Below are 12319 nucleotides of genomic sequence, written 5' to 3' on the forward strand. Positions count from 1 at the left end.
CTGGATGTGCTCTCTGGAGCTGTGTCTGTGTGATGCTGTGTCTGAAGTGGAAAAATCTTCTGTTTCTTGAAAGGGATCAAAACACAGAGATTAGGGATGTGACACAGTGTTAGTCAGGACTCCGAGGCAGGTCACGGGGTGTTGGCCTCCTACAGGCACCAACTTCCCTTGCATGAGGAGGGGTAGTGCAAGCATTAGAACAGTGCCGTTTGGGATGCTCTGGGAGATTAAAACTTTCATTCCGTGTTAGTCTTTCATTACTGTCAGTGTCCCCTTTTCTTCAGGCACAGCACCAGTTGCAGGCATGAACAACCTCTGCTCATAGCAACCTTCCCTTTTCCCAGGCAGCAACTCTCACATTCCTGCAAGACGATGGGTGTTGAAGAAATCCTTCCCTCCCCTCACCAGCCTCAGCTTCCAGCCCCTGCCAGCTCCCTCCAGCACCTCACATGGAAGTTGCTGCTTCCCACTCAGCACAGCCTTCTCCACCCTGCTCCTTGCAACTGTACCTTCTTGCTAGGAGCCACGTTAACAGTCTGTGCCCCTCTGGATGATATAACAGCTCCTGCCTTTTAAATTACATTTAAAAAATTCACTTAATATGTGCTTGTTCTTCTAAGCAGGATTTGTAGACCTGCTTCTGCCCCGTGCTTTCTGCAGCCTACCCATTTTGGGGGTGTCCAAAGCCTCCTTGCTTTCAGGCCAGCTCATGACATGCCCTTACTTCTGCTTTCCCCTTTCACAGCCTTTTCTCTTGTGCTTTTCTTGTACATGCTAAACTTTTCTTTCTTAATTTCACATCTCTCCTGGTGTTTGCTGCCTCTTTTTATTGTTGCAACCCTTCTTTTCACCCAGCACAGCCTCTTGCCCTGCACTGTGCATGGCCTTGCGTTGGCTGTGCTTCTCAGACTTTTGCCTTTACACACAGCACAGATCCTCCTTTCCCCTGCACTCTGGCTGCTGATGTCTTGGAATGCATCTCCTGGATGCAGCTTATTTTCTGTAGGCACGGCCCTTCCATCCACTCTCCACCTGCTCTTTGCACAGGAGTGCAGCTTCCCTGCTCCCTCCCACCCTCCAGCTGCAGGTGGACCCGCTCTCTTCCCCTATTTGCTGCTTCTCCACCTGCTGTACAGCATAATCTTCCTCCGCACATGGGCTCTCTTACCATGCTGATTTACAGAGATCTGCTCTTGCCAGCTCCTTGCTGTGGCTTTTTCTGTTGTGTGATCACATTTACCCTCCTCCATCCCCCCTTCTCCATCCTGCTGTTGTAGTGAGCAGCTTTGGGAGTCTTTACTCCCCTTTATTTCTGCACACAAGTGGTGATCAAACCTTCTGTGGATGAAGGACCAGCTTTTTGTTTGCTGCTTCAGAACCCTGAGCCTGCGTTAAGCCTAGGGCCCACGCCTCTTCCTTCCTCTACTATCAACTTCCAACCTTCTGACATTTTGCTTCTTTAAGCCTTACATGGATCAAATTCCCGTTAAATGACATGACTTTCTACTTGCATTTGTTCTCTCTTTCCTCCCTTACTTAGATGATCTCCACTGCGTTCTTTCACTTGGTTCAGATAATTCTGCTGACATCACATGTGTGGTGGCATCAGCTAATATGTGCAGCAGTTGCAGTCAGGCAACAGAGTGCTGAATTAAAAGCACTTTGGGGAGGGAGGATAAGCAAACCTATCATGTACGCCCCTTTCACCTCTTGGCATGTACGCATTTCTTTAATGTCTATTCCTTATGTGCCAGAGAGAGATGCCTCATCATCCACAGGCAGTACTTCTAGCAAAAGGTACAAGCCCTGCCTTTTAGAATCTTTGAGGAGACAGGAGGAGATTTAGGAGAGTTGGGTGGTGCCAACTATCCTCATGGCCAGTTCAAACCATGGGTAGCTGGCACTAACAGTAGAAGTTGGCACATGCTGAGGAAACATCCCTGGACAGGCCTTGAACTGCTTGGTCTCAGCCAGCTTTGCATGTCCTGTGGAAGTGCGTGGGTCTGTCTGTGGCACTGCTGGTGCACACAAGCCCCTAGGACATGTATACGAGCCCATTGGGTGCTTGTAGCAGCATGCATCCCATCATGGCCCTTTCTGCAGTGCACCACTCCACCAGCTAGTGCAGGTGCTCCCAGGGAGACCAATAGATAGATAAAGACAAATATTAGTCTCCTATAGGTTCACTGAATTTCTTTCAGAGAAGAAATCTGGAGGGTGCAGAGAAGAGAGGATCTGTTTAAAAGAGCTTAGGTGACTCCTGGGTGCTCCCCATCTCTCTATCCTTATTGCAAACCTGGAGTTCAGAATTGTATGGAAATGAGAGCCAAAATCCGAGCTCTTCCATGGGCAAGGGTGAAAGCACAGTTCAAGTCTGATGCTGTGAGCTAGTCCAGCTGCCAATCACAGTTATGGCAACTTCTGTCAATGTGTCTATTGAATTTTCTCCTCAGGGAATCTGGGTCTAAAACACGGTGTGCATCAGGGGCAGGTGTCGGCTTGTGCGAGTCTCCTTTTCTTTGCTACAACTGATTCCCATCGTAGGGTTGAACACAGCTCTCACCTATGCTGTATGTTTGTACAGGGCGGGCAGCAATCTTCCCATACTGCTCTGAGGAATTTCTCTGCGTTTCAAATGAAGGTTTTGAGCTGTTTTTTAAGTGTCCAAAGATATTTAATCTTTCCAGTGTGTCAGCTTTTACACAAACAAATAACAAGAAATTGCTTTGTGCGATGCATGTTGCCGGGTCTCAGAACAGTAATAAACCAGTAGGGCTGTGGATTGATGAGTATGGCATTCACTGCTAAGTTGCAGCTGGCAATAATTCCGCATGTCTTTTCAGTGACTTGTTTTATTAAAAAGTTGGCTCAGTCAGCACTTCATGACCAAGCCCACTGGTCATTCATACAAAAAACCATCTGTACAAGCCTGGGTTCTCTTGCTTTAATGAAAAGCTTCTGATGGCTTTATTTAGGTAGCTGTAGAAATTTATTCCTTCAGCTGTTTTATTCATCTTGCCCAGCTGTGATCTTTTTAGTTTGTTTGGGTATTTTTATTTTATTTTATTCAAATTTCCTTTTTAGCTGGTTTACATGCAGTGCTAAAGCTGCTTTGGTGCAGGGTTGTGCCTCTGCTGTAACTTACTGTTCTGCTGGGGTACCACCATGCGTGGCCCAGATTTGCCAGACCTCACAGTGGGAGGAATGGCAGCATAGAAATCTGCACTGCTGTCATAAAACCAGATCAAAAGAGGTTTAGGCAGAGCCCAGGGTCCTTTCCACAATGGCAGCTTTGTTGGTGATGATACAGTGATGGAAAAAAGACTTGTGCTACTGTAGAAGAGAAACAGCTGAAGTAGACACAGGAGGAATTGAGTCTTGCTTCTGCTCTTTTTCATGCAAACACTGAACATGCAGAGCAGGGTCCTTACAAGCTTGCATGGTGGCTCACGTCAACAAGACTATGAAACACCAGCTGCTTCTGTAGGGAAGGGTGAGTGGTTGAATAGGGAGTGGAGGAACTGGGACCATTGGTATTTGCAGTGGTCTTCTGCCCCTGTGTTCTTCTCTGCAATGCAATAATACGTCTGTCTGCTTAATTTTCAGCTCATCAAAGCAGGGTCATGATGATTCTGTTTGTCCTGGAGATGGAGTGGGTGTTAAGCACGGGACAAGACAAACACTTCACATGGCACTGTTCAGAGAGTGGCCAGCGGCTGGGAGGGTACCGCACCAATGCGGGTGCCTGTGGCCTGCAGTATCCTTTGCTGATCTCTCAGCTTTTTTCCTGCCCTTCCAGTTTATTTTCCTAATCTCCAAGTTTTGTGTCTCTATGAGTTCAGTGCTTTGTGAGAAAAACTGTTATTTAAAGCCAATTTTAAAAACTGTCTGTTTTCCTTGCTTTATCTCCTTAATGCACAGTGGCATATTTAGGTCTAAGCATTTTTGAGGACAACAATGGGTGATCTGCAACCTATTGTGGTTTGCTATTGTAATAAATATGGACAGGGCCTTCATTTAAACATGCAGCTCATGCTTTCTTCTAAGAATTAGTGGTAGCAAAGTAGGTCAGTGATCAAGTCAGCATGCCTGTGTGTATCTGTGGTAAAAATTAAATTACTTTAATATAAAATAATAAGTACTTGTCCTTCACTCTGGAACAGCCCACTATGTGTTGGGAATTTGGGTTAACTAAAGAGTAAATGGCTCCAGAAATGGCACTCAAGTGGCTTATTCACCTAGAGCTGCCCCAGCTGCCTGACAATAAAAGATATATTAATTCAGCTTTATTGCAAATGAAAAGGGAAGTGGAAAAATATCAGCCTTTAGGCTGAAACCAGGGGTTAGCATAAACAGATTTTTTAGTGCCCCGTAGTGTTTGTGGTATAGATTATGTGTATTTTGCCAGTGCGTGGGATGTAAGACTGTCTCAAAATTACTGAAAATCTGGTCGTTCAGCCCATTATAAATGGAATAAAGGCTGAACTTAATTTTTAATTAAATTATAAATACTTTTGAAAGCATGATGCAGGAATTTGTCCTGTATTTCCCAAATCTCTCTAAGAGAAAGGATTGTTCTGAGTGACTCAGAATTTTGGAGGATGCTTTAATTTGGGTCATCAGATCATGCTGGTGGAGGGCAGAGAAGGAAGAATCACTGAGAAATACTGCAAAAAATTTGGCAGAACCAGGAACATGGGATTTTTTCCCCAATGTCCTGTGTGCATAAAATCAGTGCAAAGCAGTTGCTCCTTAAATATCCAGTATGGACTCTGAATGTGGAATTAAATTGGATGAAGAGGTCAGAATCTGTCCAGTTAGGTGGTTCTGGTAGGTGGTTGAATGGGTCCAGATTTTACTTAGTTTAGAATATGATGTGTGATGCACTTGATGTAGCTGACAGTTCTCCAAATACAACATAATACAGTACCCTTTTGTGTATTTGTTAACTGTAATGAAGAAGCAGTGTGGTGGGTTGATCCTGGCTGGGTGCCTGGTGCCCACCAAAGCTGCTCTATCGATCCTCTCCTCAGCTGGACAGGGAGACAAAATACAACAAAAGGCTCGTGGGTCGAGATAAGGACAGGGGGATCACTCAGCAATTACCGTCACAGGCAAAGCAGACTCGACTTGAGGAAATTAGTTTATTACCAATCAAAAGAGAGTAGGGTAATGAGAAATTAAAAAAAAAAAAAATAATAATTTTAAAATCTTTAAAACACCTCCACTCCACTCTTCCCTTCTTCCTGGGCTTAACTTTACTCCCAATTTTATCTACTTCCTCCCTGCCACGGGTGTAGGGTGATGGGGAATGGGGATTGCGGTCAATTTATCACATGTTGTCTCTGCTGCTGTTTCCTCCTCAGTGCGAGGATACTCCCACTCTTCCCCTGCTCTGGTGTGGGGTTCCTCAGACAGGGGACAGTCCTCCACGAACTTCTCCAACGCAAGTCCTTCCTGCAGGCTGCAGTTTTTAATGAACTGCTCCAGCATGGGCACCTTCCGTGGGATCCAGTCCTTCAGGAACAGACTGCTCCAGAGTGGGTCCCCTTGCAGGGTCACAAGTCCTGACAGCAAACCTGCTCCAGTGTGGGCTTCTCTCTCCACAGGTCCACAGATCCTACTAGGAAATTGCTCCAATATGGGCTTTCCGTGGGGTCACAGACTCCTTCAGGTATCCACCTGCTCCAGCATGGGCACCTTCCGTGGGATCCAGTCCTTCAGGAACAGACTGCTCCAGAGTGGGTCCCCTTGCAGGGTCACAAGTCCTGACAGCAAACCTGCTCCAGTGTGGGCTTCTCTCTCCACAGGTCCACAGATCCTACTAGGAAATTGCTCCAATATGGGCTTTCCGTGGGGTCACAGACTCCTTCAGGTATCCACCTGCTCCAGAATGGGGTCCTCCATGGACTGCAGGTGGGTATCTGCTCCACTTCTGTTCACCTCCTCCAGGGCCGGCGGTGGGTTATCTGCTCCACTTCTGTTAACCTCCATGGACTGCAGGGGGACAACCTGCCTCACCATGGTCTGCACTGCGGGCTGCAGGGTAATCTCTGTTCCAGTGCCTGGAGAACCTCCTCCCTTCCTTCTTCACTGACCTTGGTGTCTGCAGAGTTTTCCCTCGCATATTCTCCAACCTCTCCCCATCTGCAGTTGTGCAGATTTTTCTCCCTTTCTTAAATATCTTGTCACAGAGGTGCTACCGCTGTTGCTTATGGGCTTGGCCTTGCCCAGCAATGGCTCCATCTTGCATAGCCGGCTGTCATTGGCTCTATTGGACATAGGGGAAGCTTCTAGCAGTATCTTATGGAAGCCACCCCTGTATCCCACCAATACCAAAACCTTGTCACACAAACCCAGTACAAGCAGAAAAATAGTAATAGTTATTTTGTACAATTCTGGGAAGGGAAAGGGAGAGTGGACACCATCCAACCCTAGCACCTAAGTTAGAAATCCTGGGGAGATGACTTCTCTGTTCATGGCAAAGGGCTACTGCAAAGGTGTTTCATAACAAAAGCACAAATAGTGTCCTCTGGAATAGTCTCATTTCCCCCCCACTCTTGGGTTTACTAAGGGAGGCTGCACTATTAGTATGAACAGGTATGAGCTCAATGCCTAAAAGTACACTCTGAATACCTCCTTGAGACTGGAGCACTCTTCTTGAGGTTGCATATACTTGTGTTATAAGAACTAACAGATCATGAAAGGAATGCAAAGCTTGTGCAAACAGTGTATTTTCCTCAACATTTATATGTCAGATTTGATGTGGAAACCCGGCACGTGTTTGTTGGTGATCATTCTGGGCAAGTGACCATACTTAAACTAGAGCAGGAGTCCTGCAGTCTTGTTACAACTTTTAAGGGACACACAGGTGAGGATTCTGAAGAACCAGTTTGATTTTCATCTGTGCTCAGTGTCATGGTCTCTCATGAAACATTATGACTTGAGTTGGTGCATCGCATGGAGAGGAGATAGGCCTTAAACTGTCATTACAGCTCAGGGAAGCTTATTCTTTATTGGTAAAAACAAAAGCCATCGTACTTCTGATCAGAAAACGTATTTGGCAGAAAATGCCACAATCAGAAGCTGATAATTAAAGCAGAGTGAGACTAGAATGAGTTGTAATTCTGGGGTGGGGGAAAGGATGCTCCTGAAGACCCATATTGGTAGACACTTTTGCCCAAGTGGAATATCTTGGAGGCACTAACTGCTTGGTTCTCTGCTGGGACCTGCAATCCTGGGATGTGATCCTGCCATCTAACAGAAGAAATGGTGGTAATTCCTCAGCATCTTCTCTCTGTATCCCTCCTCTCTGAACGCTAGTAGTGCAATCACGAGGCAGCACAAGGTAGTTCAATCCTTGTGCTAGGGTACTGTGAAGATGCCCATAATATTTCACGCTTACTTCTCTTTTGTCATCTTCTGGGAATGATGGAGATGAAAAGCTATGAAGTCACGCCATGACCATCTTTCTGTCACATTTTACTACTCAGTGGATTCATCCATGCAAGTGGCAGTGGAGCTGTCTGCCTGCAGAAGAGCAGGATGGGGCTTCAGTAGGTTTTCTACGCTGTTTTGAACTGGCAAACACAGTGGCTGCATGGCTTTTGCTAAAGAGACCTGCATTTTAATCACTCTTCATATTTTTTGTTGTATCTTTATTTAGCTATGTTGCCGTCTTCCACTTTCTGTAGTGAAATGACTGTTGTGTGCATCTCTTTTTTCAGGTGGTGTCACTGCTCTCTGTTGGGACCCAATACAGCGAGTTTTATTCTCGGGCAGTTCTGATCATTCCATTATAATGTGGGATATTGGAGGAAGAAAAGGAACAGCCATTGAGCTGCAAGGACATAAGTATGTTCAAAGCCCTTCCTTTTGCTTTTATAGGAGAAAAGCTAAAGGCAGAAGCCACATCTGGAAACAAACAACCCAATCGTTACAGTCTTCGCATGCCTCAAGCTTATATGTGTGACTCCCTGTTGTCCATATACAACTGGAATAAGTTACTTATAGTAAGTTTTCAGCGTTGAGCCCACAGGCTAGTTTGAGAGTCTGCAAAGGGTGGTGAAGGAAAGCACAGAATCTGTAGTGCTGAATGTGTTATGCCAGAGCCTGCACCTTTGTTGGAAAGAGGAGGGTCCTCAAATGACAACAGCTGGAGGAAAGTCTTGCTTTTTAGGTGTCAAGGTCTTTTCTTCCCCTAGAGGGAGCATCAGGCTTGGACAATTAGTCCCTTTTTCCTCCACACTACTTTACGCACAGCCTGAGTTCTAAGGAATGTGCTTTACCCATAGAGGCCTTTATGTCCTCAGTGCAAAGAGGCATCATCTTTGCATGCACAGACCTTGCATTTGCGTAGCATAGTAGATGTCTTTGGAGGAGACTGAGCCAGTGCTGGTCATTGAGTAGAGATCAGAATGGCTCAAGTTGGAATGTCCTCCTTGTCTTTTAACACTGGCAATGCAACAAGTTTGTTTCAGTGTATTGGGAGTGCATATATGTGGGACTTGTGTGCCAGGCTCAGGTCTGGAGACGCAAAATCCCGCGGTGGTTTTGGTCTAACAGTTTCTTACATATTCATGTGTTTCTTTTGAGTGATGCTGCATTCTGCTGAGCGATTTGGATGCCGCTGGGATTTCAGAGCATTGCAGAGCTCCGACTGAAATTCCCAGATCACACTTGTACCTTACCAGTGCTAATGTGTTAACGTGAAGTTCTTTGGGTAGACGAGACCAGGAGTGGTAGCAAAGAAAACCTAATATGTTATTTCTAGTCACTGTATTCTGTTACTGTGTCTTTGTAACTTCATTTTTTTCCATAACAGTGTTGTATGGGCTTTGTTTCTCAGGTTGTAAGTGGCTTGAGATGAGGCATGGTTTTCTCTCTTTTATGATGGACCGAGCCCCGCTTTGGGGGTTTAAGCTGAATTGTTTCTCCCATGTTGCTTCTGCTGCTTCTTTTATCAATAAGCATCTAAATCTTCCACCTTACCTTGAGAAGGCTTAGGAACAATTTAGTGATTCCTATATTATTTTTGAAACTCTTTATAGCTGTTGGTGCTGAACAAAAATCTCCAGTAGTGCTTCATTCCTAGACGTTGCAGAGATTTACAGAAACCAGGTTGTTATGACTTTTTGACAAGAAAGGTATCTTACTGGTGCTGCGTTTATGCATCCAGATGTGCCTTTGTCAAGGCCTGGTGGTGCAGTTCTCTTCAGGCTTCCTATCTCAGAAGCAGCAAAAGCAGGTATCAGAACAGGTCTTTGCTTTTGTGGATGCTGCCCAGATGAGCAGCTCTCTGGTTCTTGTCCCAGCTGGACAGCAAAGACTGATTTGCACCTGTTGGATGCCATGTATGGTGATGGGAGGAGGGAAGCACAGTGGTTTGTACTGCTTTACTGTATATTCTACACTTACTTGTGTGCTAGCCATAGATGGTTCATTAGGAACTGTCTCATCTCTTTTTCAGCGATAAAGTTCAGTCTCTCTCCTATGCTCACCACACCCGGCAGCTCATCTCCTGTGGTGCAGATGGTGGAATCGTTGTCTGGAACATGGATGTTGAGAGACAGGAGGTAGATACTTGGTTCTTGTTGATTTGGTCCGAAACAGTCTTGGGAAGAAGGGGCCTTTCTACAATGTGCAACTTTCAACTTAAACAAGATCATTCCAGGCTTTAAAGAAGTTTCTGGACATGCTCCAGTTGTTATACAGCAGTTATGCCATGTCTTTGATATGGTGTAAGGGAAATTGTCTGGCAGAAAATGCATGTTAAGTAGGCTGCTAAATGGCTCTTACCCTTTATGTTACTGCTCCAAAAGACATTCTCTAAGGAGGGTGTTGTGAGATGCTCTGCTTTGTTTTTCAGAACATTATGAGAAATATTATCAGTTCAGAGGTAGATGGATGGATTGATAATTGTTAGGGGTTTATAAGAAAACAAACAAGAAAGCTCTTTGCCATCTCTGGAAACCTGCAACCCATTGTTTTTTCCTGTTTTTGATAAAAAGACATTTCACTAGGGCTTCAGTGTTACCCACTACACGGTCTTGCTTCCTTCTGGTGTAACAATGTAGGCCAATCCAGACAGTAAAATTTCACCCATGTGCTCCTGATTGCTTTTGTGCTGTGCAGCCAATGAACGTAAGTGGGTACAAAAAAGCACCCTGAGCCTTTGGCCCTGCGGGAGCAGCCTCTGCTGGGCACTTTCCAAGACCTGACTCAGAAGGGGGGAGCGAGCGCTGTGCTGAGTCAGGCATCAGCCTTGCTGGGCAGTGTGGTAAATCCTAGTAACATGAGTCACGACAAACCTCTGCCCTGTTCCTGCAGGGGTTAGGAAGGCACCTCCAGTTTCCACAGTGGATAGGTCTGAGCAAGGCTTTTGGCAGCATGAGCTTTCACCAGCTTTGCTGGTTCTCAAGGTTTTTGGCCTCTCTGGGTCATGTGTGTCTCCCCAGAGCAGGGAGGAAAGCTAAGTGGAAAATTGGATTTAAAAAAAAAATACCGAAATAGGCCTAGGCAGGAACTGAGCTCCCTTTTTGATGTGAATTAGCATTCCAGTTGGCTCTCTTTATTTGCTAATCTAATGGCCAATTATGTCATCAGCTCCAAAAGTGAATCGAAAGCAGAGCGACTTCCTCCTTCCCAGCAGATGTTTCCTTTTTTCTGCAATTCAAACATCCAGAAATGAAAGCTTTTATTTGCTGCTTTTGAAGGGCTACAGTAAGAGTTAATACTGGCCTGTCTCAAAACAGGCAGCAATGCTGTGAGAAGGATGGTTTAAAAAGTGGAGGAGAAATATAATTAGCTAATTGAGAGCTTAGCATCAGGTGCTAATGGGTGAGCTGCTTTCTCTGACTGTGGCTATGTGGGCTTGTTCATGTTATCAGTAGTGCAATAGTGTTCATGGTGCTAAACCAACCCTGAAACGTGAACTGTTGAGATTTTAGTACCAAACCTTGGTTTGGAGTCCTAGAGCGTTTTCTCCCAGATTTTGACTTTTGCATTTTTGCCCTTATTTAAGGGTTTTCTCCACGTGTTGTGTGCTCAGTACACACTTTGATGTTACCAGACTTTCCCACATCTGAGATTGCATTAGTGCGAATTAAACCATTTTAGCCCTTGATTCTTTATTTTAATCTCTGGTTTTTAAAAAGCTGTAAGAAGACAACATCTGAAAGATGCTAGAAGCTGTGTTTTTATTTGACTACAAAGTGGTTACTTGTCACAGGCAAAATGTTGTCTTCACCTACAGTGTTTGGATGCTTGAGAGATGAAAACTTACACATGCAGCTGTAAATCTGTAGGCATTAAACAGAAAGACTGTTGTGGGTAGAAGAGACAAGAATGAATTGTCTTCAGAGTCACTGGTGAAGAAGCTGAAGCAGGTGGTTGCTTTATTGCCAGGGGTCAAAACTATCCTGGGATCCATCAGCCTTACCTTATCATTGCCTGGCTTTTGTATTATTTTTTAATTCTCATTCTAAGCTGTGTTTCTTGCCATTTTAAATTGCAGCATGTGAGAAGCTGGTGGCTCTGATGAGATAACTGCAGTTTGCTAATAGCACTTCCTCGCAAAGTGTTAAACATTATTTACTGTTTATTTAATCTCACGGGGTGATGGGGCTGGTGGGAGCGTGTTGCAATCATGCTTGAGGCAGCGCTGTCAGGGATGTCCTGGTCTGGCCAGGGCTGCCCTGTTGGTGAGACAGGACAGATCCACTTCCCAGCACTGGCTCTGGCCTGAGCTCTGGTCCTGGTGGGATGGAGAAAGTAGCAGAAGTCATCTGCTGGGAAGGAGTGTTGCTCTTGCTAGGCCAGGTTAGGAGAGACAAGCTGAGAGCCAGCTGGAGAGGGGTCAAGAACCAAGACTCTTCCCAAGTCTTACATCCCCCAAATGTTTCCTAAAGATTTCAGGGAGATACAGTGCATATCCCTCAGCAACTCAGTGCAAGGCAAGTGTCAGGAGACCCAAATGTAGGAGAGGAATTGACTGCCCCTCCATGCCACCTCCTGTCACTTCAGGAATTTCCCAAGCTCTTTCAGGATCTTGCAAGACTTGCTTCCCTACAGGGCATCTGGTTTGTGCTACTCTGCACAGCAAAACCTGGCTGCCTTTAATATTTTCTTTCATTTCTTTAAATCTTCTTACCCGCTTCATCCACAGTGTGAGTGCAAAGCTACACACCAAGTTAGGAAATAGAAGACCTTCCACCTTCTTTGTGTAAAAGCAGGGAAAAGAACTGGTTTGGATTTTAGGCTTGTTCAGCTGAATCTCGACTTTCTCACTCCTGTGTGTGATTTGTAGCACAGACACTTC

General features: G+C 45.3%; 1 protein-coding gene across 1 annotated transcript in view; it reads left to right on the forward strand.

The window, feature by feature from the left end:
• The window catches only part of WDFY2 (WD repeat and FYVE domain containing 2), a 65519-nt gene that overhangs the window by 48651 nt on the left and 4549 nt on the right, over positions 1-12319 (forward strand). The window contains exons 5-8 of the mRNA XM_010141356.1: positions 3607-3757; positions 6759-6871; positions 7728-7854; positions 9470-9575. Coding sequence (XP_010139658.1) covers positions 3607-3757; positions 6759-6871; positions 7728-7854; positions 9470-9575 — 497 coding nt within the window. The remainder of the gene's footprint in view (positions 1-3606; positions 3758-6758; positions 6872-7727; positions 7855-9469; positions 9576-12319) is intronic.

Source organism: Buceros rhinoceros, unplaced genomic scaffold (genome assembly GCF_000710305.1).
Source record: "Buceros rhinoceros silvestris isolate BGI_N320 unplaced genomic scaffold, ASM71030v1 scaffold1878, whole genome shotgun sequence".
NCBI classification, from domain to species: domain Eukaryota; kingdom Metazoa; phylum Chordata; class Aves; order Bucerotiformes; family Bucerotidae; genus Buceros; species Buceros rhinoceros.